Genomic DNA, 27,412 nt, shown 5'->3' with positions numbered 1-27,412 from the left:
GCCAGAAGTCAGTGGGCACTATTTTCAGTACTACTTTGCAGAGACAGAGAGAGACCTGCCTCCTTATGTGCTGGTGACAGTCCAGCAATTTAAAATTACTGTGACTTCACAGTATAACCAATTTTGAAGGTGTGTATATTTTATTCCTTGCTCCAGTAGTTCAGGGCTGTTTAATTTTAATTCATGAATGACGTGCAGATTAAACAGAAGAAGGGCACTAAATGAACTATGGATACCACAGTACTGGTAAGCAAACATATTACTAAGAAAAGTGCTTGCAACATGTTTTTATAATGAGAATAGCAGCTATTATGTAGCAATGCACTTGAAAAATCAATTAATACTAAGATACTAATAATAGCATGCATTTCTTGTATATTATGGAAGCAGTGCAGTACTAATTTTGTTCAGTACCTTTCAACATAGCCACTCATTCACCTACACATCCACTCACATACTCACTCACACACCCACACAGCAACTTACGTAGCCATTCACACATCCATACATGCACTCACACATCCACACACTCACCCATACAGCCATTCACACACTCACTTTCTAATGTAGCCTCTCACACACCAACTCACTTAAAGAAACACCCACTTAAACAGCCACTTACTCACCCATGCAGCCACTCACTCACCCGGTATGGGTGCAACAGGGTGTCCTTTTGACACCCTTGCACCCTTGAAATTGCATGTGCAATTTGCGAGTACCTATTGCAATTTCCCGTTCATTTCTTTAGGCCTGTAGGCCCATAGGAATGAATGGGAAGCCATTCCTTAATTACGACTCGCAATTTGCGAGTTGCAATTAAGGAATGAGTAGGAATCGCTATTTTAATAGTGATTCCTACATGCATAGGCTTTTGGGAGTCCTTAATTTCGATTCCTTAATAATCACAATTAAGGACTCATAAAAGCATGGCTTGATGCATGTGCCAGATTGAAACTATAGGGATACAGAGAAATTCTGATGATCCACTTATTGTTCTAGTAAATGGTGTATCTACTACACTCACTCACCCATACAGTCACTCTCACACTCACTCACCTACCAATGCAGACACTCACTTACTGATACAGCCACTGACACCAATTAATTTACCAATACAGCCACTCAATCATTCACACAGCTACTCATGCACCCACTCAGACTCCAATACAGCCACTCAGACACCCACTCACACACAAATGCACACAGTCACTCACATAATATATCTTAGAAGTAGTATCACTCCTTAGTAGCACACCTAGCATACTAATTTAACTTTTTGTAACAGCTTAGTATGTATGGTTAACACTCGCAAACTCTTCGAAACACTTATGCTCACCTGGATAATGTTATCAGTGATTCCATTTGAGATGTCATCAGTGATGTCATTGACCATGTCATGAGTGATGTCATATGTGAGGTCATAAGCAGTCAATTGCAGTGCATAAGTTATAGTTAGCTCATGTTACTATAACTGCTGAATTTCACTGGTTTTGTACGAGTGGAATTTGAGCCTAACTGTAACGTCCCTATAACCTTTGTTTTTTTCAGTGAATAGATATATTATATGTATATTGTATATACAATATATATATTAATGAATAGTTAACTTTAAGAATTTTTCCTGTGCCGCCTAGGTGACGTAGGTCTCTATCTCTGTGGTCTCCGACCCAGTGGGGTACATGTCCACAAACTAGGCAGAACATAAAATATGGTTGTAGAGTCACATGTAGAAACTTTACTTCTTAATTACAAATTCATAGGAAGCTCCATCCTCTCTTGGTGTAAATCTCAACTCATTAATGGTGAATATCAAAAAGTGGAGAGTTACCCACAGGTGATGATTCAATTACTCTCTATGAAATAGTAATTAAATTATTCACTATGTTTATGGGGGCTCTATGTAGGAATACATGAAGAATAGGATTAACCTTCATATTTGAGGAACCTTCGACACTGAACCACTTTAGATGCACCACCTTTTTCATCCTACTTATGGCACTCGGGATGTAATCAAAATCAGTATGGTGCACCTTAATGTAAAGAGTAAATTTGTCTTGAAATACAGTTTCACAATCTCTTTCTGGAAGGATGGTGATCTTGAGACTTTGGTGAGTAGAGACTAAAGGCCAATCCACATGAGAAATTGTGAGGGAGAAGGGATGAAGACGAACTTCTAACAATGAAGCTTGTGAAGACATTCTATACTCAGCAGGGAAAGCCCTCCTATGGGGATTTAGAATAGAGTCTCTTTGGATCATGCAGTCAATTAATTTAACAGATGATGACCGTGTGCATTGAATATGACTATTTATGGTCCAGCCTGATTGGGCTCTGCACTCTGGAGCAGGTATTGGAACATACCATGCTGCATAGCTCTTGGGATGGCCCTGGGGATATACTTTCCAGAGAAAACATATTGTTTGCTTGTGATTTACAACTCTGACTCGGACGAGGTAGATCATACCAGAGGGTACTACACCATTCTACACATTGGAATTGGAAATTTGTTTGGGACACTGTTCACCTTTTATTTCTCCTACATGAAGACATTATGCTTTTATGAAAGGATAAATCCAACCCTGATGAAGTCCTGTTGGATGAAATGCGTTGGCTGAGCTAATGTGCATTTGTAATAAACTTCAATAAAGCATATTTGAAATAGACGAACAAGGCTCCCTGATTAATATAATTGAATGTGATTGATTGCTGTGTCCTACTGTACTTGGAATCAAGTCATATATATGCAGAAATAATATGCTCCTTTTCACTTTTGTTCATTAATGTTTGGATTATCTGGAACTTCTAAGCAGTGGAGTTATGAAAAGTAGAGCATAGCGAATTGATAGATTGACTAGAAATTCATACTAGTGCGACACTGAATGGCCCACACTGCTAAATATTTGTATTTTGGTTACTTCATTATAATTTTATTTTTTCTGTGACTGACTCTTACGAGTGGAGTGATGCCCCTCCGCCATTACGGAGGAGCTGCCCCTGAGCGTGGCGGTGGCAGCCTGCTCACTGCCACATCGTAAAGACTCGTAATCAGGACCTAAATAAAACATCCTACAGCTAGAACAGTGCAGATGCAGTGCTTTGGATGTCCCCTGAGCATCATAAGCAGCTCTCCTATATCAGCATCCAAGAGAGCACATAAATTGTATTCATCTAACAGGGGACTTGCGTGTGAAATGGAATTGGAATCAGTTTAGAATTTTTGAACACTTTGATAAATTATAGTTTATGGGAGCTAGCAGGTAAGGTACAGATATAACGGTCTCTTGGGGGTTTAATAAGCTAATGGTTTGTGAATGGAAGATATAAAATTTAAAAAAGCTGAAGCATGGTATATGAGGTAACAGCTTCGGTTGAAGGTGTGATTTTGAGATTTAGATAGATTTGTTCAGAGAGTTGCTAGAAACCAGGATTGTCATAGCCGGAGTAAAGGTAAGCATCTGCATCTACTAATGCCTGCACTGTACGCTATCTTTGTTCATTTTGTTTGTATGATGTGTTGTCCTACAGCATGCATATTTATGGCACCTAAACTAAGGTTTACCACCTCTCCAAATACCCTGCAATAATTATATTGACAGAAACACTTGCAGCAACCTGCAGTAACTTTTTGCAGGACTTGGCACCAAATACATTTCTGAGAGTAAAGGAATATACTATATATACTAGAGACAAAGCAGGCAGTATCAGAGACATCTTTAGTCTACCTTCAAAAACAGGGGAATGTGATACTAGTTGTGCTGAGAACATTAAAAAAAAGTGTTATTAATATTTATTTTCAGGTTCCTATCCCAAAGACGTCCCACGATGATATCCACAGTTGTTACCACTTTCTTGGCCATAATCAGCATTTCAAAATGCCAAAATGTACAAGTATCATCAGAGAGAGGTAAGTACATTTCCATATCAGATTAAATGTAAACTTTACAACAATGAATTTAAAGATTTAACATTTCTTATGTTGATATATACACGCACACCCTTTCAGGTAGCTAGATAAATGTGTAAATATTTATGAAACTATTAATGATGCCCATTTCTTGCTGTAAGTATGGATTAATGAATGCCAGTGCACAGGTTTCGTTTAAGGGCAAGTAACATTTGGGGAAGTTGTGGAAAATACAGGTCTTAGAACATTCCTCTATCGCGAACTCACCTATTTTACACTGTAAATGTTCAGAATAAACAAATGCTTACTCTGGAATCATTGAGATTCCAATGACCCACTCAATATCAATATGATATTATTTACCCTTCATTATTTACTTATCTCTTGTATTTACAGTATTTGGAAAAAATAAGCTCAAATTGACGCTCTGTTCATTTCATTTCCTTTAGGTGGAATCCATATTATGTCGTTATGCATTAACCTTATGGAGAGCCTTTAGTGCGAATGCTGGATTCTCACTGCTTTGATGTAATAACACAGGAAAAACAAGCATTTGCAGTGCAATAGGTCTCGCATTTGCGAGAGTTTGAGCTATTTGCGTTGTAAATGCCAATGCCCTTTCTTTATGTGTTTTAAAAACCTGGAAGCGTGCGTGAACACGCACTTTGCACTTATAGTCTTTGCTTACGAGAAGCAAGGCTGGCAGTAAAGGAGACGCAGTTACTGCCAACATTGCATCTCATAAGCGACAACTATAAATACAAAGTGTGTGTCTACACACTGCCTGCTGGTTTTTAAAACACATAAGTAAACTGCATTGTTATTTAGAATGCCAATAGCTGAAACTCTTAAAAATGCGAGACCTATTGCATTGTGATTTAATGTGTTCAATAGGGTGCAATATGTATACAATTCATATCCTCCTTGTCGTTAAATAAAAAATGTCCAGGTACATGCCCATATGTTTAGATTAATTGTAACATTACATTTCTGTACCTAAGAAGCAGACATTAGCCATGGTCAATACGTCACGTAAATTTGAGACTAAACCTGCAGTGCCATCATGGTGCTGAATATGTTATTATCTATGGCATTTTTGTGTTTTTGAACAATGACTGTATGCACAAACAAAATGACCAAGATGGCTGGTTGTAATATTTTTTCCAAAAAATAGTTTTCTAATTTGTGTATCATTTTGATTAATAGCACTTAAATAGTTCCAATAGAAGTAACACAACGTGTTGGCTGTTGTTAGCTGTCTTTTTACACACAAAAATATTTGGAAAATGGAATAAAGAGTTTGCTTGAAGGAAAACAACATATCCTTGAAGAAACCAACTAAAGAAATCTAAAGAAATTTACCAAGGTTATGTTAAATAATTTTTTCAAGAAACTGAAATGAACGTATTGAATAAACAAATAATTCCACATAAAGTAGGCACCGGAGATTAAGTGATTTTCCCAGAATCACCGGGTGGTGAGCCGACACCAATGCTCGAACCTGATTCCCCAGCTCCAAAGTGGGCAGCTCCAGCAGTGAGGCCACATCCTTTTGAGAGGCAGTAACAAGAGGTGTAGCAGTGGTAACATTTTTAGCTCCTGGGAACTAGCGATCGTAATGGAAACCCATGTGTATTGGTCATTCTGTTAAATGGTAGCGGCAGTTGCAGTCGATAACCTTTCAAGATTTGCCCGGCGGTAATCGCCTCTTATACCATTCGATGATTTAACCAACAAAAGAGGCAGGCGCCGGAGACTGGAAGGCAGGAAACAAAGTTTTATTCCGTCGGAGTAGAACACATCAGATCAGACAGCAAGGTATCGTCACGAGGTGCTCTAACCACATCTCTGAGGCCTGGCCTCTTATACACAGGTTTATGACTTTATTGCCGGTTTATCATACATGGCACATTCTTGAGATCGCTTTGATACATGAAAGAACATCCTCAGAATCCCTACTTCAAGCTCGTTCCCACACATATCTACAGTGGAAGTCCCCACCCCACCCACAGTAGGAGATGGCTATCACACAGCTGGACATTCCGCCAATTCCCGGGGGTGTGTGCGACTGGTCGGGTCTCAGGGGGTGGGGGGGCCTTGATCTACTGTAATCCCTTTGATGTGGGGTGTTTCCCTTACAGTAGGGGCAATAAACTGGATCCGCAGGGCTAGGTGATGGCCTGGGATCGGCCCGGACAATCGGGCGCAGAGGAAGGGGGTTATCAAAGAGATGTATGACCATGTATGGGATGTCGGTCAGGCGTGGGATGTGGTTCCATGGCAGGGTCGCGTAGAAGGAGAGGGTTTATGGCCCGTGTATGAGAGAGCGGTGGTGGTCAGCGCGTGGGGGGATGTTCGCAGCGCCAGAGGGACGCGCTGGCGATCGACAATGAGCAGGGAGAGAGGCCATGGTGCCTAAAATGGCTGCCGTGTGTTTTTGCGTGTGGTGCTGGGGAAAGACAAGATGGCGCAGATAATGTTCAGATACGAACTAAATTTCCACAGTCCTCCCTTTTAACATATCTCGCCAGCTTGCTTAGTTCGGATCTATCCCCATAATATTACGCATTTCTACCTCATACAAAGCTTTCATACGTTCGGCTTCAAAGTCCAGAGTCTTAGGACAGATACGGTTTGTAAAAAGTGAACACAGAGGTAGCAAGCATTGAATACCCAGGCAGCATCCACATAGTATCACGATTGGTATCAGGATAAACGTAAACAACCTCCACCCCCAACTTTTAATAGTGTCCCAAAACCAACTCCCAAGCGACCATCCTTCTTGCTCCTGATGAACCTCTGCGGAAAGTCTGTGGAGGTGTTCAATCGCCTTGTAGACTGAGGGTGAGTTATCCGGTACGTAGGTACAACAGCTAGACCCAATGATGCGGCATGCTCCTCCACGATCGGCCAGAACTATGTCTAGAACGAGGCGGTTCTGAAGAGCTACCAGGCGGACGGCCTGAAGCTCAGCGGTGTTGTTGGTGAGGATGCCGGCTGTAATGTTCATTGTTGTTTCGACTGCCTGGGTTAAGTGGCGGATGGCACGGCTGTTTGCCATTGGGCCCCAAAGTGGAACAAGTCCTTTTACTGCGTCCATGAACTGTGCTCCGGTGGAGTCGGCTTGCAAAATGTCTTTGGCACGTTTCTGTCGGTGATGGTTTGCTGGAGCCACATATGTCGGAGGAAGGACAAAAGCGATGTAGCAGGTGCCTCCCCAACCTTTCGGAAGCCAGGTGTAGGCCTTAGTACCACAGACGAAGTACATATTTGGGGAGGTAACAAAGGAGGGTGGATCAACTGAGTCCAATGTTCGGGTGATGAGGCAGGAGCTGTGGCCCACCAGCCACGCCCCCAGGCCTTCGAGGCACACAAGTCCAGTGATGTTGATGACGGATAGGGCCACTGTTAGGGTGGCGGCCGTTCGTTTCCGGAGGTAAGAGAAGGTGGGTCTGGCTGGGTTGTTGAACACCTGCATTTCAACTCGTTCTTTGGCAGGGATGTCCATGTGAAAGGAAGTGTTTGATCTCAGAGGACAGAAGGGGGCAGACGTTTTTCCAGTTTTGTTCAGCCAGAACCCATGGTAGAAGTGTGACACAGTTTTGCCGGAAGTGGCATTGTCCTTGTAGCTTTCTTGCAGGAGGATTAGCCAGGCAAGGCAGGAACCATGGACAGAAAAAGGTGAAGGGATGAAAGGGATAGAGTGTCCAGTGGCATGTGGTAGCAATCCACAGATCCAGCAATTAGTGGCATTGGCGGCAAGATTGTGTTGGTGGAGCAACTGCACAAAAGAGTTATTCCAGAACTCCTTACGCCTTTCTCGGAGTTGGGGTGAAAGTGAGATCAGATGGTGTTCTTTCATGGTGGTAGGTTGAACGGTGGTCAGCAATGTCTTATGAGCGGGTGCGCTCTCTTCCATGATCCAGAAGGTGACCATGAGGAGAAGGCAAAAGAGAAGGGTAATAAAAAGTGCAATAGTCTTTGAGCTGTGCATTTTGTCAGTCTTTGGGTTTTTGTAGTGGATCTTCGGACGTCCGGTTGCTTCCATCATCTTCATGTCGGGTGCTTCCATCATCTTCAAGGGACTCGGTAGCGGGCAGAACCACAGACTTTGTTTAATTTCTCTTCTGGAGGCCTTTGGGGTGATTAGGCTATCGTTTTGAGATTTCGACTTAGTTCGTGGTCTGCTTAGCCGAGGTTCCCTCCTTTCGTCGCTGGTTATACCCTTCCTTGGATGGCACAGTGGGATCGGGATATTTCATTAATTCAAGTGTCTCTGTATCCGGGTAGCAGCTCAGGGATGGTCTGTCTTTGTCCAGGGGTTCCTCTTGGGCGGTGATGTTGTCGGTTGTTGTCAGGGTCGGTGATATCTTCTTACAATGGTGTGCGTGCAGCCAATTACGCTTCCCCTCCACTCGAAGAGCTGTTCGGGTGGTGATTAGGACTTGCAGGGGGCCCGTCCACCGGGGCTCCAGACTCTTGGTGCGCTGGAAGTTACGCACTAAGACAAAGTCACCGGGTTGGATGTCGTGCCCGGGGCCCCTGGAAGCATCGGGAATGGCTTGCAGCACCTGCTGATGAATAACAGACAACGTTTTAGTTAGGTTGTACAAATAGTCAGACATGAGGACGTCCGGGACGTCGTGGATGGATGTCGGTTTCAGTGCAGTCCAAAGGTTCATGGGCCGCCCGAAGACGACCTCGTAGGGGGTTAAGTGGTGTTTGGTAGGAGTGGAACGCATTGATAGCAATGCTAGCGGGAGAGCGTCTGGCCATTTTAGTCCTGTGGTTGCAACTATCTTGGCTATTTTGAGTTTCAATGTGGCATTATGTCGTTCAACCAAGCCCGCAGATTGGGGGTGGAAGACCGCATGAAATTTCTGTTTTACACCCAACCCTTTTAAGATGAGTTGGATAACTTCGGCTACGAAGTGGGGGCCGTTGTCGCTCCACAGAATTCGACAAAGGCCGTAACGGGGGAAGAATTCTTTCAGCAATACTTTTGCGGTAGTCATAGCAGTGTTGTCGCGGGTTGGGTAGGCTTCCACCCACTTGCTGAAGGCACACACAACAACAAGTACGTACTTCAAACCTTGGCACCTTTGTAATTGGATGTAGTCCATTTGTAGGACTTCAAAGGGGTGATTAGGAACCCCAAACCCTCCCCGGGGTACAGCAGTTCCTTTCCCAGGGTTGTGTTGGAGGCATACCAGGCATTGTTGGACCAGACGTTTGGCTGAGTCTGGGATCTTGTCATTGTGCCAAACTTTGGAGATGAGTTCGATCATGGGGGCAGACCCTATGTGTGCGGGGGAGTGTGCCATGGTCAGCATGGGGATCAAGTATGAGTCAGGTAGCAACCATTTGTTCGAGTCTTTAGTTCGCCAGCAACCGTCATCGTCCTTCAATCCCACCCGTGCCCATTCAGTCAATTTGTGTGGTAAGCTGGCTAATTGGATGTCCCTAATCGTTTCTCTAGCATCCTTCCACTTCTCAGTTTGTGACCTGGTCACATACATGCGGGTCGTGGACCTATTCTCGGCTGTGGTTCGGGCAGTAATGTCAGCCAGAGCATTTCCCTGTCCTATAATGTCTGTCACCTTCTTGTGTGCCTGGCATTTGATCACAGCTAGCCGTGTGGGGAGGAGGACTGCTTCGGTCAAAGCGGAGACTAGATCTCCATGTAAGATGGGTGTGCCATGTGAAGTCAGGAATCCCCTCTCTTTCCATAGGAGCCCAAAGTGGTGAACTACCCCGAAGGCGTACTGACTGTCTGTGTAAATGTTTGCGGTAGTCCCTGCTGCTAGGATGCATGCTCGTGTGAGAGCGATCAGTTCAGCCGCCTGCGCGGATCGCTGTGTGATGCGGGCTGTCTCTACAACTGTTCGGGCTGTGGTGACTGCATAGGCGGCTGAGGTGGTGCCATCGGGGAGCTTGATGCATGAGCCATCTACCCACAGTTCTCCGTCAGGGTCCGGGAAGGCAGTATCTCGGAGGTCAACCCTACTCTTGGTCTGTTCGTCGGTGAGGGTCACGCAGTCATGTATAGGGGATGCATTGGGGTCAGTGTCAGGGAGAGGTAGTAGAGTAGCTGGATTCAGAGTGGTGCATCGTTTCAATGTGATGTGGGGTGCAAGCAGAGTCAGTTCATAACCAGTCCGTCGTGCGCTAGTCAGGTGCTGAGTTTTGGTCTGGTTCAGGAGGGTGTCAACCGCATGGGGTACTAATACAGTGAGGGGGTTCGAGAGCACGATCCCCTCACTTTGTCGAATAGAGACAGCAGCGGCGGCTACTGCGAAAAGGCAGGCGGGCAAAGCTCTGGCTACAGGGTCAAGAGTGGCAGAGAAGTAGGCACAAGGGCGTTGTTTAGGACCTATGGACTGGGTTAGAACAGACAACGCGCATCCCTCCCTTTCGTGGGTGAAGAGGGAGAAAGGTTTAGTGTAGTCTGGGGTTCCTAGGACTGGTGCTGAACAAAGGGCATCTCGCAATTCTTTGAAGGAGGACTGGCATTCGGGTGTCCAGGGGAGGGGGAAGGGGACGTCTTTAGCCAGCAGGGAAAGCAGAGGTTTTACAATGAGGCTGAAGTTTGGCAACCACTGTCGACAGAAGGAGGTGAGACCAACCAGGGACCGCACTTGCTTCTGCGTTTTGGGGACAGGGGTTTCTAGGATGGTCTGAATTCGGTCAGGTGTAAGTTTCCTCCCGTCTTTGGATAGTAGGTGGCCTAGATATGTCACTTGGGGTTGGCAGAATTGCAACTTCTTCCTGGAGACCTTGTGACCGTTTTCCGCGAGGAAGTGGAGGAGGTGAATGGTGGCTGTGACGGCAAGTGGAGTGGTGTCGGCCGCCAAAAGAATGTCATCGACGTACTGTATTAACACCACTCCATCGGGTAGTTGGACTGCATCTAGTTGTCTCTTGAGGGCTTGGCTATAAATGCTGGGACTCTCAGTGTAGCCTTGGGGTGCCCTACAGAATCTGTACGAACGGGCTTTTAAAGTGAAGCCGAACAGGTAGCGGCTGTCTGGGTGAATGGGGATGGAAAAGAATGCGTTCTTGAGATCAATAACGGTAAAGGTGGTGGCAGTGGACGGAATCAGGGTGAGGATGGTGGTGATGTCTGAGACCACGGGGTACTGAGGTATGACTACTTTGTTAACTTCTCGTAAGTCAACAATGAAGCGGTATGCTTTCTCATCTCCCTCGCCTTGCTTTTTTACAATGGGTAGGATAGGGCTGTTGCAAACATTACTGACTACTTCTTCTACCACTCCTGCATCGACTAGGGACTGGATGATTTCCACCAATGCCTTCTCGCCTTCGGGCGATATCCGATACTGTGGAAGCTTTGGGAGCACTGCGTCCGGTCGGACGGTTATGTGTACAGGGTCGATCACCATGCGCCCTACATCTGAGTCGGTTTTAGCCCATAGATGTGAGGGTAACGTGTCGAGTAGGGACAGGTCAGCATCGGTTATAGAGAACATACGTCGTGTGAGACAAGGCCTGAACAGATCTGGGTTGTACCCAGGTATATCTGAACGGCTCAGCGTGGTCGACTTTCCGGATTTGCTTCCACACATCAGCCGGCAGACATAACCCGAAGAACAAGTCGATATCTGCTAAGGTCATTATTGTTGAACCTAAGGCTGTACCTAGTTCGGTGTAGAAGGCAGTTGGGTTCTTTCTTAAGTCGGGTAGGGTTTTTCTAAAGGTCAAAATGTCTTGTCGGTCCCATGGCTGGTAGACCCAGTTATATACAACCCTTCCCTTCGCATCTTGGTGGTTGATGTCGTCGTGTGTTCCCTGACCTCGTGGGGGGACCCAGTAGGTGGCGGCTTCTTTGATGGGCATCATGGTATCAGCCCTTCCTGCCTGGGGTTCAGTCGCTATGGGGGTCTCTGCTTTGGTTGTCTGTCTGTGTTCGTTAAGATGCCGGGAGACCTCGAGTGTACGAGTGAAGAGGTCCGTCACATCGCCCTCTCCTCCTTCCCCAATGTCTACCTTCCTATATAGGGTCGCTAAGCCTTCGGGACCTTTATCGTGGTACCTATCCTCATATGTATTCAGGGCGGGATAACAAAGTCGTACGACGAAGTGCCGTCTGTGGTTGTCGGCATACGAGTTATACATGTCTGTTATATACTCCTCACTTTCCTTTCGCTCTACTAGTGTCCTTACTATCTTATCGATTCCGGCTCATTCATCCTTTGTTAGTCGATTCACTCTGGCGGAATCTTTCTTTCTCATTTCAGGGTCATCTAACGTTATTGCTAACGTTGTGTTCAGTACAAGAGGCTCGGCCGGCGCGGAGGCCGTGAGGACCGAGGCCCTGGTACTGCTTTCGCTTGCGTTTGGGGGTTGTGGGTGCTGCGCTACCGGTTGGGAGGGTGCGTATGGAGGGGGCATGTAGATGATCGTGGGACCTAATAGCAACTGGTCATTCGTTTGTTGCTTGGAAGGTAACTCAGGGTAGAGCGTAGAGGGGGTCCTAACAGGGTACTGGCCTGATGTTTCAGACTCTTGTTTTAGTTTAGCTTCCTTTCTCTCCTTTATCTCTTCCTCTAACTTTCTAGCGGCAAGGTGAGCTGCCTTTCGTAATTCCTTTTCTGCTTTTACTTCTTCCCTCTTTTTCCGTTGCGTTGCTTCTTTGCGCCACATGCCGATACTGTCGAGCATAGTAGGCGTCGTTTTATTACTACGTAGAGCTATTTCTAGCGTTTCCATTTTATGGTCATCGAAGGATCCCATCAGTGGCCACTGACTCTCGGGGTCCTTCTTTGTATATTTATGCCATAGCTTGCTATAAGCTACGGTGACTAGTCTGTATTTAGTGAACATGTCCTTATTAGGGGTGCCTTCCAGTGGAGCCGGATGGTTCACCTCTAATAAGCGGTCCGGGCAGAACCAACTACCAATCAGTGGGGAGAAGATAGGCATGACGGGTTACAACGGGGACAAAAGTCAGCACTACCTATCTTTTCACTGCTTGCAAAGACTAGATAGAATATCTCTATTCCACGTTATTTGCAAGCAGAGAATACCTCCAAAGAACCAATATCGAACAACTAGTGTTCGGACAATCAATCAATCAATGGTGAGAAAGAGATAAGCACGACGGGTTACAATGGGGGACAAAAGTCTGTGTTACTTATCCTTCACTGTCTGCAAAGACTAGACAGAATATCCCTATTCTACGTTGTTTGCAAACAGAGAATATCTCAAGAAGTACTATTCTTCAAAACAATCAATGTTCGGACAATCAATCAATGGGGAGATAAAAATAGGCACGACGGGTTACAATGGGGACAAAAGTCTGCGTTACCTACCCTTCACTATCTGCAAAGGAAGAGAGAGTATTTCTACTCTTCCCCGTTTGTAGACAGCGAATATCTCAAGGAGAACAATCAATAAGCAATACTAGTATTTTCAATGAATCAATCAATCGTTTCGCAATTTGTCGTGTTTCACGACCTTACCCGGACCGCATGGACAGTTTCTTGTCTTCCGCCTCCAGCGCCCGATCGTCCTCTACTCTTCGTATTTGCCGCGGCACTCCTACGGTTCCCAGTCAGGACCGTAGATCACTCGAGAGAGGTCTGTTCGGAACCAGTGAAGTTCGGATGATCGGCTGCCAGACGAGGGTCTATCAGGCAGGAGCTCTCCCGATCGCTGCAGTCGTTCACTCTGTCGTTGGGACCTCTCTCACTGGATCCACGTGTCGCTGATGGGCCCCACGCTTGGGACGCCAATTGTTAAATGGTAGCGGCAGTTGCAGTCGATAACCTTTCAAGATTTGCCCGGCGGTAATCGCCTCTTATACCATTCGATGATTTAACCAACAAAAGAGGCAGGCGCCGGACACTGGAAGGCAGGAAACAAAGTTTTATTCCGTCGGAGTAGAACACATCAGATCAGACAGCAAGGTATCGTCACGAGGTGCTCTAACCACATCTCTGAGGCCTGGCCTCTTATACACAGGTTTATGACTTTATTGCCGGTTTATCATACATGGCACATTCTTGAGATCGCTTTGATACATGAAAGAACATCCTCAGAATCCCTACTTCAAGCTCGTTCCCACACATATCTACAGTGGAAGTCCCCACCCCACCCACAGTAGGAGATGGCTATCACACAGCTGGACATTCCGCCAATTCCCGGGGGTGTGTGCGACTGGTCGGGTCTCAGGGGGTGGGGGGGCCTTGATCTACTGTAATCCCTTTGATGTGGGGTGTTTCCCTTACAGTAGGGGCAATAAACTGCATCCGCAGGGCTAGGTGATGGCCTGGGATCGGCCCGGACAATCGGGCGCAGAGGAAGGGGGTTATCAAAGAGATGTATGACCATGTATGGGATGTCGGTTAGGCGTGGGATGTGGTTCCATGGCAGGGTCGCGCAGAAGGAGAGGGTTTATGGCCCGTGTATGAGAGAGCGGGGGTGGTCAGCGCGTGGGGGTATGTTCGCAGCGCCAGAGGGACGCGCTGGCGATCGACAATGAGCAGGGAGAGAGGCCATGGTGCCTAAAATGGCTGCCGTGTGTTTTTGCGTGTGGTGCTGGGGAAAGACAAGATGGCGCAGATAATGTTCAGATACGAACTAAATTTCCACACTTCTCTATAAACATGTTTTCTTGCTAAACACAAATATCTTGTTAATAAAAGTAGGCACATTTAAAGAAAATAGAGCCTAAAAACACATTACGGTGTCATTGGAATCTGATGAAAATGGTTTTATACAAGTCTGGATGTGCACGGATCTCTGTACTCCCACCCACAGCCATCTCCAACAGTAAACAGATGACCAATCCAACGTGGTGGCAGATGGGCTTAACGACGGAGCACAGCCATTTTAATTAGCCTGTCTTAAGATATTTATTCACAATGGTGGGTTTTCCCAATAAAATTTCATTGACCAGAATCCATGGTTCTGGCTTCCAGCGGTGGCGATAGAAGCTGGCTAGCAGATCTCTGCTTGTATTTCCCACTTCACTGAGCCGGAAACAGGTTAAAGTGGCTCCAAAAATCCCTTCCTCACTGCCTGCAACAGTTTGAAAGCTGCAGTATAGATGCTTCCAGAGCTAGGATTACAAGTGCTTGCCCTGCCATCTCTGACAGCAAACAGTTTCAGAAAGAGCCTTTGGAGACCACGCTTATTTTCAAAGGCAACTGATTGCTCATATTGGAGGAGTCAGTTTGTTTGGAGGCATTTTTGTCAGGGACAGGAAAGCCTGTGCCACGATCAGCTGGCAGCAATACATGCACTATAAATAAAAATAATAGTGCATGTATCGTTGCCAGCTGATTGCACGAGCGTGGCACAGGCTTTGCTGTCACTAATGCTGCTTGTTTAAAATGGTGATGGTGACCAGCAGCGCTTTCCACGATCACCTGTTACATTATACAATGACAGTTTAATATTTTTTGTAGACACGGGTAGATTAATTGGCTGGTCTGTTAAAGAAATTTAAGTAATGTCCTGAGCTGCCGATTAATCTCCCCGTGTCTACAAAAAATATGAAACAGTCATTGTGTAACGTAACTGGTGCTCGTAGAATCGCTACAACAATTAAATAAAAAAAGCTAGAGATCGAGCTGCTGCGAATGTGTGGCTTGAGGCAAACAAAGGAAGACTCCAGGAGAGATACCCAGAGTGAGTACACGTGGCACAGCAGTCAGAGCTTCAGACTTCGGAGTTGGGGATCCGTGTTCGAGCCCCAACCTCGGTTCCAACATGCTAAACGCTAATTTAAAAAAAATGTCAAATGCAGTTAACACCGTTTACACCTTGAAGGGAGGAGCAGAAAAATATAAGGATTACACCCACGCTCGGCAAACAAAAGGAATGTGGGTGCACCCAGCTACTGAGGGCCAGCCATTATTTCTGTTGGTGATATTACGGAGACAAACACCCTGGGAGCACTGCTGTGATCTTCGTTTAATGGTCCGCGTGCCATAAAACGCATACGCATATGCATGCGCACACGCCTGGAAAAAAAGGGGGGGACGGGGAACTGAAAACGGACTAATCCGACCGAGGACTGGCGAGATCGGCAGCACGATACCGAAAAGCAATGCAAAAAGCTTGGCGCGAATTAACAAGTATACAGTAGCGCTTGTCAGAAGCACAGTGCTCTTAAAAAAAAAAGTATGCGCGCAAGCAAAAGCGAGCAGCCTGCATATTGAAAGTGAAAGCGCAAGCACGTATTACATGTAACTTGACCCACGAAAAAAAAAGTAGTGCTCTGAGGAATACTTAAACACACACAGTGTAGGAAGATAGTACTTAGTCGGTGCTGCTAAGTTGAAAAGCAGAAATAGAAAGGAGAGAGAACAGGAACAATTGCCCAGTAGCAAGCCTGGATTTTCAAATGACAGGGGCACAGACAAATACCAAGCAACAGGCAAGCAGCAGGTGGGATTACTCTCGCTATACAGATTACTAGATGTCTTGGAGAGACAGCACATGCGCGCTGCCTACTTGAGACCTAACAAAAGTGTGAGGTCACGGGAAGTGCTGGTTTGTGCAGTCTTTCCCTGCCTCTCCCCACCGATCTTCAGAGGCTCAAGCGAAAATGATGGATGGCAGTTCTCACGTGCCATATATTTCCTTACCAAGATCTTTAAGGTCCCTAAGCAGGCGGAAAAGTTCTGGCAGTGCCATTCCATGGCCAACTGCCATCTTCCCTGTCAGGGTGGTCCTGGACAGACCCACACTGACAAGGAATTGTCCACACTGTTAAGCAGCTGTCACTGAGCCACTGGTTAGCATGGTACAGCCCCTTCTCTTGAGACGATGGCATCAGTTGGGAGAGAGAGAGGTAGTTGAGTGGGTGGAAGAACAGCAGGTGATTATTAATAATTGGGTCAGGAAAAGAAAATAATTCCTTCAGTTGGTGTAAGTGAATAATTATAGCCGGTAGTTTCCGGTGCTTGGCATCAGCACTTAACTGTCAACACCGGCAGTTATGGCTGTCTGCAACATGGTGCCGTTATTTGTCTAATATAGAGACAAGCACAATAACAGTTGTTTATTAATACAATATACTTTACAATAGCTAATACCTTCCTTCCAAGCTGTGCTTTAGCTTTGGGGCCAGGAATAGTCTGAATTGTACATTTGTAGAGTGTGATGGTTAGTAGTTGTGTTGGTTCTGTCACTGGTGGGGCTGACAGGAGCAATGAGCTGCTGCAAGCTGCGGGGGCCTCCTGGCGCGAGCCTGGCACTTATTTTTCCACAAATTAAGCACTCAGTGGCAGTCATGACTGCCAATATTTAGTGACAGATTAGCATATTGTAATTTCTCCAATTAACTTGCATTGAAGTGGACAACTGTTTAAGTAGGAGAAAGCTAAAATGCCAATTTTTTGGCTGAAAACATTGGCAGTCTCCAGCCTATACAGGAACGATAGCACTGGCTGGCCAGCTAGTAGTTTTAAATATTTTGGTGGGTGAGGAGAGGGCTATGATGAGGGTGGCAGGTGGCGATACACGCAGTCATTTAAAAATGTTTGGCAAAGAGGGGAGGTTAATGGCAAGGGTAGTTTGGGGTAGGTATATTCTTTAATTTAAATACAACTCAGAGTGAGGTGTCAAGGCCACTTAGTGGATAGCTCACACATGACTCCTCTATCCCTACAATGCAGATCTGAGCAGGGGAGGTTACATAATATTGTTAGCGAGTAACTGCATAAAGTGAATCTTTTTCACTTCAGAATTTTGAGTGACCTCATAGAGAACACACACTTCGATCGTGTAATCTACTTGATATCACTCAGAATCCCTGGTGAAAAACATGGCAACAAACATTCTCGGTCATCCATTTATAAGTTCTCCTTTTATCTTGTTATTACATTGGAAGCTCATTTTATTACAACATTGAGCTCTAGTTCAATTCATGTAGTCCAAGTTTCATAAGTCTTAAAGCAATACTTTAAACAGAGTCATTTATACAGTGACATGGTGATGCAGTGCGTAGTCACCTCCTAAAATAAAGAATCATTGTATTTTGAGAATTATTCGGGATAATGTTCAGATATGTGTTCAAAATCCCAGCCAAGTGGAAATTATATGGAAATCAGCTTCCCTAAGCATATCGTCGCAAATATTGGATCTTACAAATCTTTCAACACATTTTTCCCCAAAGTTTTCTTCTCACTATTCATCAATTCATTCTTCACTACTTCATTGGACCATCACTTTTGCTACCATGCTGTTATGTCCATCTCGATCCGTGATTTCTTCTTCACAATGCCCCCTGACACAATCTACTCTTCCTCCACTCTTATTATTACGTTTATTCAGTACATATGCATTTTTAAAATATAGTGCTAAAGTAATGAATTAGTTTCATAACTTGCTTGGCTTCTAGCCCTATTACTCGGAGTTCCTATTTGCACTGTTTACTCACTTTTCATCAGGGACTTTAATTTCTTACCACAAAGTCCATACTGGACCTCTTTCTCGGTGCCAGTGGTATAGATGTCACAATTTTCGTTCCATTCTATCCTTATTTCATGTCCCTCTTTACTTGCCCCGTGCCATCCACGCACAACTGCACAATTTATTTTCCTTCACCTGACTCTATGCTGTGATTCTTTTTGTTTCCACTTCTAGAGATGCTCATATGTCAAAAAGAAAGGAGACAAGAAATGTTGTTGAGGCATATAGGAGCATCAAGACTAATAGACTATTGACTATTGTAAACATGTCCGCCAAAGGCATCCACTTATGACAGATTTATAATCTTGCATGCACTGCATAAACAGCAACGAGGAAGAGGGAGGGCAGCCAGTAGTTGACAACTGCTTCACTCTCTAACCTGTATTTGTTAAATATTAATTCATTCAATACCCTGAAATTGAGATGTAATCTATTTTGTTCACAGAGCTAAAAAAGATGCAATAGTTTAGCTAAGGTTAAATAAGGATCCCAACGTATTTATGGATACATGGAATCTCTTTCTGAGTCTCCTGCCTGGCAGGTCTACACAAGTGGTGGATACATCCATTTAAAACTGGAAGATGATGTCTCAGAAGTTTTACTCATCCTTGACCTGAATACACCAGACTAGACCCCAGCTCCCATCTTGGAAATTAGGAACTGTCTCAAACATAATAACCATGGTCTAGTTTTTTCTGGCTGCCCTCTCACCCCTATTAGTTAAACATAGGCAAGTACTGAGCAATTTGTGTTTATCCGGGACCACACACAACAATAACCAGTAGCAAATTTGACAATGACAAGCCTTTTGTTGCTTCACTCTGCTACCGCACTATCCATCAGCATATCCTTTGACAAATTCCCAGTTCTCTGCCTATAGCTGCCTAATGAAATGAATAATGACTGTTTTGAAAGCAGTTGCTAAACCTTTTAGCCGACATGTTGCTCTTTCTAAAGTCGCCTCCTTTCCTTTTGCCCTCCTGAAGACACCTAAGCCTTTAAGGAACAATTCTGTTTATTAAACCTTTTATGAACTAGTGCAAACTCACTGCCAACAACCCAGAGGCTGACTGGAACTAGATAATGAAAAAAAGCAGAGTAGAAGATAAGATGAAAACCATGGAAAAAATTGAGAAACACCAAACATATCTACCCTATCCTCACTCACCGCTATCACTCATGGTTATTAAAGGCACTGTCTGTGGCCGTCAATAAACCCCACTAACCAGTTCTAGATTTAGCTGTGCTTTGTGAACATGATTTACAAAGGACAGGTCAGTTTGCTGAAGTTAGTCAACAATAGTGCTGTAAACGGACACCCCCAGTCGATGGAGTGATACCCTCTCCTCTAACCACTGCTTTCAATGCATCCCACAGGACACACTGGGATTTATTGTATAAGATGCTATTTCAGACTCTCCACGGACCCGGTGCACCTCTTTCCCCAGATATCTGAAGGACAATTGACACTGGAAGGTAGTCCGACAGAGACCTGGGCTTTATGTCCACCTTCTTTGCGAGTGTCCAAAGAGCAGGGCAGCTCAGAAAATGTGGACACTGAGAAAAACATGTAAGCTTTCTGTGTGAGGTGAGTATGTCTCCATAGGTCTTCTAGAGATCACTCCTACAGCCAGGCCTCTGCTTTTCTTGAGAGGGCTATGGTTTGTTTGAAGTGCTGGCCGGACTAGGCAAAATTTCATTATTCATGACTACATTGAGGTCCCATCCCACGAGAATAGCTGCCTCTGGGCTCTGCATGATGTCAGTAAGAGGTCTCTGCAGACAAATCTGATGTTTATTGGGAACATGAATATTAGCTGTAGTCAGATGCTGTTCCTCTATTTTAAAGCAATAGGCTAGTGTTCTCCCCTTCATTTCAGCTATTTTCTCTGTCACCTTCCCTTGAAAATTCAGAGAGATTAGAATAGCTATCCCATCTCTCTTTGCTAGTCCCGAAGATAAGTATTGACAAGGAAACCAGCGTGATTTAATTTATACTAATCCTTCGAGAGAAGGCGCATCTACTAAGTAAAATTAAATTATAACAGGAGAGAGTCACTCTTAGTCCCCCTAGTAAATATCAAATCGGGTCCACAGAGGGTAACCAGTAGGTGCCAAGCGGGCGCGTACCTTGAGAGAAGGTTTAACTTGAGTTCAAGCGCCCCCCACTGGGACCCATGTTGTGAAGTCTACTTTTACTTCACATCCTTAACGGCTTTCGGAAATCCTGAAGGTTTGATCGGATAAACAGTGAGTTTGTTCGATATATCCCCCACAGGTTAGGGTGCGCCCTAGCGTGCACATACCGCAGTGGTGGGTTGGTCCTAATGAAAGCTTCGCAAATAGCACTTTGAAGCAGAAACATGTTGACCACTTGTATCACACTTGACAAATTGGATACGTCTGCTCAATTTATCCAGATAGATCACATCAAACTCACTTGTTTTTACTGCTACCTGGTTTTCCACCATTAAACTTTTTTGGGGAATAAACTGAGGCATCTTTTAAACTCACTATTTTCTCAATCACACACACACACGTACCACACAAAAAACCAGCTCCGCTGTAACCAAGCGTTGTAGCACACCAGAGAGGCACTCGGCTTCTCTGGTGGAGACACAATGATGAAGCATGTCACCAACTAGGTTGGTGAGTGAGGGTTCTTTTTAAACAAGAGTGTTTCCACGTGTTGGCATTCCTTCCCTGTCCATTGTTTGGCCTCACTCTTCTGTTGTTTTTTGGCATCTACTAAGTAGGGAGATATGAGAGCCCCTTACTCTCTCATGGAGTGAATTGCAAGTCATTTTGTTGGGTTGTTTAAGTCATGTATATTAAAGCTTATTAAGTTGATATCTAGAGTGTCTGTAAGGTAACAGCTGTGTGTGCTTATTTGTCCAGAGATTTTACCTGAAAGAGGACATGGTTAGGATAAGTTGTATCCATCATGTGGGACCCCAAAAATATTGGGCCAAAGAGGAGACAGGATGGATCTCAGTATTACCCCATGAGTTAGTAAACCCAAATGAACAAACCAAACCCCAACAAGAACTTTGGGACATTTCAAAAGCCCATTAAAAATAAGAGATATAGGTATGTGTCCATAAGGCAGGGCCTGGACCAGGAAGGAGCTGCCCACCATCTAGGGGTTAACAGGTACCGGGAGCCATGCCTCCGCCCCACTTGAGACAACTAAGGAAGCAGCCTGAGGTCATAAGGTTCCTACCACACCACACTGCCTGCATGTTACCATCAGGTATCCTTGTGATCAGTGTGTTCTGACACTCGATCCAACACCACCTTATGTTCTTGTTCCATTGTGTCTGGCTCACGACACAGCCTCCCCAGGCTCCATGCAGATAGTCGCTGTGTTGCTGCTCTATTTGTGCTTTGTGATGAGCTTAATGTCTCTTACCCCTAAGGGCTAAGACATGTGGTGCCTCAGAAACTGGTCGGATCTGGTGAAGTGTGCCTTGCTTGCAAAAGATGAGGCAAAACAGATAGCCCCAACTATATACAAAATAGTGGTGACTATGCCAATAACTCTGTACATCTTAATCCGCACAAATACATTTCGGGAAGTCAATACGAGTAGCAGACTGAATTTTGATATGGTGCTTTCCTGGTACAAGCACCTAGCCAGCTGGGCTGTGATAGTCAAAGCCCAGGACACCCTGGTCGGAATCCAAACATCAAACACAAGTATTGAACCACACAAGGAAGTCCAAGGTAGTAGTGTGGGCAGTAAACTCCACTCCGCCGGTGGAGCTTTGCCCACCCCACCCTCTTGGAGCGCAGTGTTTGCAAAAAACTCAGCAAACTCTGCCAACAGAGCAGAGTTTACAGTTATGCACATTAATTGTCTGCGTCTCTGTGAATGCGGAAGCAGCGCCATCTTGGCCTGGAAATGCCTTCCCCGCCTTGGTCTCCTGTGCACTCAAGAGCTGACGATGAACAGATTGCAAGCCTTAGAGCCTGTGGCAGGGAATTTCATTCAGAAACACACAGAAACAGCCTGGAATGTAAGCTCTATTAACAGTGGCTCATGCAGGCCCTCTTTTATATGGGGCGATGCACTGTCAGGCTGCCATATTACTGACTTATGGAGTGCTGTCTCTCCATTTCCGTGGCCTGTAGAGAGCCCAGTGCCTCTGGCTCTCACCAGAGACGAAGGCGACTGACCCCCTTCATTGCTCCGGCATTCAGTTCTTAAACAGATGAAGTTGGTCACTAGGCACTCCCAGTGCCTTAAGATATTAAGGTCCTAGACATAACCAGTGATCAAACATTGGATAAAGGGAATGCATCCGCGTTGTTAAGCCGTCTGAATATTTTAGCATGCATGTGGGTGCATTATTCATACTCCAGCAATTTAAGGGAGATAGATACTGAGTGATAGCTTTTTGGAAAGCCTTTCTTGAAAAATTGAAGAGGATACCAGACAAGAACAGCCTTAAGCTGATAACATAACAAGGTTGTCTTGTACAGTAAGACAGTGTTAGCAAGTTGCTAATTTGCATGGCATCCTCATATAAAGGAATTGCAGCCTCATTCATGAACTATCATGTGTTTACCTGCTTTACTGTGTCGGAGCACGCATTTGTCATCAGCATGGAAGCACAAAGGAAGAAAGCAGCACCTGTCCGGTGGGAATCTATGCAGTGCTGATCACTGCGGATATGGAGACAAGGAATAACACCACTGGCATGGTGCTGATCCAGCGCTACACTTTATCAGGGATCGATATTCATCAATAATTCATACAAAAGGCCCATACACAATCACCCAACTCATAAATGACTGTTGCGCTGGGGGTCAAGTTTTACCAATGTGAAAAATGTTTCTTTCCCTTATTCATGTTTAAACTTTTCTAAATACATTACTAAACTTATAAATCAACTCTCTTTCCTCTTGGTCAATGGAGCAATTAGTAGTTGATGGTGATAATAGTACTATCTGTCTATCAAACTAGCTAAATAATCTGACTCTTGGTAAGATTAATAAAGTTTATCTCAAATTCTTTGGAATAATTATTGCTCATTGGATACAGGTCACAATGCAAACAAAGAATCTCACAAGAGAGAGAGAAAACAGTTAGCAAATTGCAAACAGTGTCATACTCATCATCAATATGCATATGAAGGAGTGGGCAGATGAAGAGACATACGTTTCAGCAAAATAATGCAAAACGTTATACATATGACAGAGTGAATAGATGAAGAGACATTAGATTTAGAGACAAAAATACATTTGCAATTGTTTATGCAATGTACGAATCATAAAGATATACTAACCCGAAGGATCAGAGAAATACCACCCCCCTGGCCAAGGAGGTAGTGGGGGTCCCCTGAAAGGGAGTCAGGGAACAAAGATATCAGGATACAGTAACAGGGCAGGGACAGGATCAGCTAGGCCTCTCTGCCAACCGACGGAGAGCAACAATCTCCCATCCCTCTCTCTCTCTCTCTCTCTCTCTCTCTGAACCCGACCAACCACACCCCCAAAGGCACCCCAGTTATACTCTAAAACCTACATGTTCAACCCATAATTGTTGCAACCTTTACAGACATTCAGATTCTTACTGGACAAATCAGGGGGTGTATGATCAAACCATCCCAGCCACATTCATGTTTGTCTTTGTCTTTTTGTTCTACTACTTTACCACCCTACTGGTCATATTGATGACTGCACATTTCTGACTAAACGATACATGTATCTAAGTAATTTCGTTCACATCATTTATTCAGTATTGTCTCTTCGGAAGAAGCTTGCACACTTCCTTCTGTCTCACGGCCGCCTCTTCTGACTTTTGACAGTCATTCAGTTATTATGAAGGACAACAACTTCTGCCTCTGTCTCTCTTTGCCTTTTCAGAATTCAATTTCAGCTGTTTTCTCTATTTGTCCATTAACCTTTATATTTCATGCAGCAAATGTGGGCCTAGTCTGCATTCACTACAACGAATAAAGACAATTGTTAATTTACGGAATGTAATTTTCACTGTTTACCACCCACCTTTGAGCTATCCCACGTTATCCTAGCAAGAGCATTAATATGCGAGCAACATTATTTATTATTATTTTTATAAGCCGGGTGCAAGATGCGAAATGCGGCCTACTCATGCATTATTCTTGTTTCTTTCAAAGCGCAATGTAAAATGCGGCCTAGTTCTTTCATGCATTAGTTCACATTAGTGCACGCATGCACAAAGCAGTTTCCCACGTGTTCATGTGCTCCATGCATTAGTTACCACTGCACACAGTTAGTAAATATTACGGGGTATCAATTTGAGCATGTTTATTTTTCGCAAAACCTGCTCCATCAGTGCCACAGGGTGTATTTACAGTGATTAACACTTGCTAAGGCCCTAACCCACTAGTTTTGCCGATAAATGCTAAATTGTAATTATTTTGAAGACATGACATCAAATGGTCATAAATACCACTATCAATGCATCTTCTTTATGGCCACGGTTACCATCCTTTTGCGTTTTTTGGTGGCTGTGGCTTGTGTTGGACCTGATTCTTTAGCTCGCTGCGCTTTTTCCAGCAGGCTGATTTGTTAGTATTTTAATATATAATGGACTTTGTGTGGTGGGGGAGGCAGAAATATGCCATGATGCTATGACAGTGAATATGGGCGTAGGAAGCAGTGGAGCTAGAATCTGTAGAATCCTGGAGCATGAGATAGGCGGATACCAAGATGGCTGCAGGTAGAGAAAAGCAGGAGGGTGGGAGAATGGTGGCAAGAGTAAACGGTAGACCTGGTTGATGGGGCTGAACAACACCGGGAGGGACTCTTGAGCATTTAATTTCTATCTGATCCCTCCCTAGGGCAACTCCCCATCAGCTCCTCAGCGCTTCTTGGGCTGTGCTGAGAGTTCATAATGATGAGGCACTAGGCTTCTCTTATGTTTATGTTTATGTTTATGTTTATGTTTATGTTTTTACGATTTTTATTGCGCACGAATACCCTAGGGTGTCTCGGCGCATACAGAACTTCCTACTGACAAAGGCATCTGGAGGGATCACTGGTTAAATAACCAAGTCTTCAAAAGCTTACGGAACATGATAAGGGTAGGGGCAGTTTTTATAGCAAATGGGAGGGAATTCCACAACCTAGGAGTTGCTACCAAAAAACGTCTGTCTCCCCATGTGGAGGTTCTGGTGCGTGGCACCAGGAGCAGATGTGTGGAGGCTGATCTTAAAGTTCTATTGGGAACATAAATCCGAAAAGCATCCTTCAGGAACTTAGGTCCTGAGTCATGAATGGCTTTGTAGGCAATGCATAGAGCCTTGAATTTTATCCGACTCTTTACTCTCAGCCAATGCAGCTGGTGAATGGCCGCAGATGTAGGGTGACGAAATGGAACATCGAGCATTAATCTAGCTGCCGCGTTCTGTACTGATTGCAGCTTAGCTAGAACCTGCTCCTGAGCATTAAGGAAGAGGCCGTTGCTATAATCCATTTTTGAGAAAACAAGGGTGGTAATTAAAGTTTTTCCTGCGGTTGAGGGAAGGTATGGCAGCAACTTCTTGATCTTTCTCAGCATATAAAAGGAGGATGCCGCCACCGCGTTGACATGATGCTTAAAAGACAGTTTATTATCGAACATGATACCGAGATTCCTGACCTTGGTTACTGGAGGGGGAGGGGGACCCATATCACTGGGCCACCAGGTCGCAGACCACTCTGGAGAAAGCCTACCAAAGGTCAGCACCTCGGTCTTGTCCGAGTTCAATTTTAAACTGTTGTCCGCCATCCACGAGCTAATGGCCATCATCCCTTCTTGGAATTGTGCGGCGACTGCGGGATCGTCTTTTTGAATAGACAGCACCAGTTGGGTGTCGTCAGCATAGGTGGTTAACCGCAGCCTGTAGGCTTTTATAACCCTCGCCAGGTCCGCCACATATATATTAAATAATGTGGGGCTTAGCGAGGATCCCTGAGGAACCCCGCAAGGGAGAGTAAAAGTAGGTGAGTAGAAATTACCCAACTTCACCGCTTGAGTTCGGTTGGCCAGAAACGAAGCGATAAGATCCTTTGCATGATGAGTTACCCCCATGGATGCGACACGATCGACCAAGATGGAATGGTCGACCGTGTCGAAGGCGGCGGACAGATCAAGGAGCACCAGGACCGCCGCCCCCCCCTGATCCATGATGGTCCTGATCTCATCAGACGCTTTTATCAAAGCCGTTTCTGTGCCATGATATTTCCTAAATCCGGACTGCGTATCATCCAGAAGATTGTGATGGTCAATAAACTCGGATAGTTGCAGGTTCATAGCTGACTCAAATATTTTAGCTGGAAACGGTAGGCAAGCAATAGGCCTGTAACTGGCTGATTCAGTGGGGTCTAAAGATGGTTTTTTCAATAATGGTCTAATAGCTGCCTTTTTCCAGATTTCCGGATAGATGCCTGATTGAAAAATGGAGTTGCAAAGGTCCGTTAGAGGAGGTACTATGACCTCAGTGAGAGTGTTCAATATCGCGGGGGGGCATGGGTCAAAGGGGGAGCCGGACTTGATGGAAGCAACCAACCTACCAATGTATTCAGATGAAACAGGAAGAAACATGGTGAACTTAGGCGTATGAGAAGGAAGGTCAAGAGCAATGGGACGTGTAGAGAGGGAAAATGACGAATAGATCGTGAAGACCTTGGTAAAAAAGAAAGTAGCCAGCGCATTACACAGGTCTTGGGAGGGTTCCGTCGGAGGGCCTGTAGGGGGGTTGGACAGGGTGTCAACTACCTGAAACAGCTTTTTAGCTGAATTTTGAGCTGATTCAATTTTGGCCAGAAAGGAAATACTTTTGCATTTTACAATGGATTTTTTGTATAGTGCAAGAGCATCTTTATAAGTCTGCCTATCGACAGGATTATAATGCTTTCGCCACCGCCTTTCTAGGTTCCTACAGTATTGACGCTGTAAACGGAGACCATCCGTGAACCATGGAGCAGATGTTGATACCCTATTAGAAATAAAAGATTTCACCAGAACCACACGGTTCACTGCGTCAGAAATCCATTCCTGATATCTGCTGGACGTTATGCTGGGATTAGGGG

General features: G+C 44.9%; 2 protein-coding genes across 2 annotated transcripts in view; one reads left to right on the top strand and one right to left on the bottom strand.

Moving 5' to 3' along the window:
• Positions 1-27,412, top strand: part of COL21A1 (collagen type XXI alpha 1 chain) — a 268,022-nt gene that overhangs the window by 48,239 nt on the left and 192,371 nt on the right. Inside the window, exon 2 of the mRNA XM_085610868.1 lies at positions 3,798-3,904. Within this exon, the coding sequence (XP_085466994.1) occupies positions 3,823-3,904 (82 nt within the window). The 5' untranslated portion in view covers positions 3,798-3,822. The remainder of the gene's footprint in view (positions 1-3,797; positions 3,905-27,412) is intronic.
• LOC146817290 (endogenous retrovirus group PABLB member 1 Env polyprotein-like) lies at positions 6,441-7,979 on the bottom strand. Its single transcript, XM_085609191.1, has one exon. It carries the CDS (start codon positions 7,977-7,979, stop codon positions 6,441-6,443), a length of 1,539 nt encoding a protein of 512 aa, XP_085465317.1.

The sequence above is a fragment of the Triturus cristatus genome, chromosome 6 (assembly GCF_964204655.1).
Source record: "Triturus cristatus chromosome 6, aTriCri1.1, whole genome shotgun sequence".
Classification (NCBI taxonomy): Eukaryota; Metazoa; Chordata; class Amphibia; order Caudata; family Salamandridae; genus Triturus; species Triturus cristatus.
Note: the sequence above shows the minus strand (reverse complement) of the source record. Positions and strands in the feature narration are given on the sequence as shown.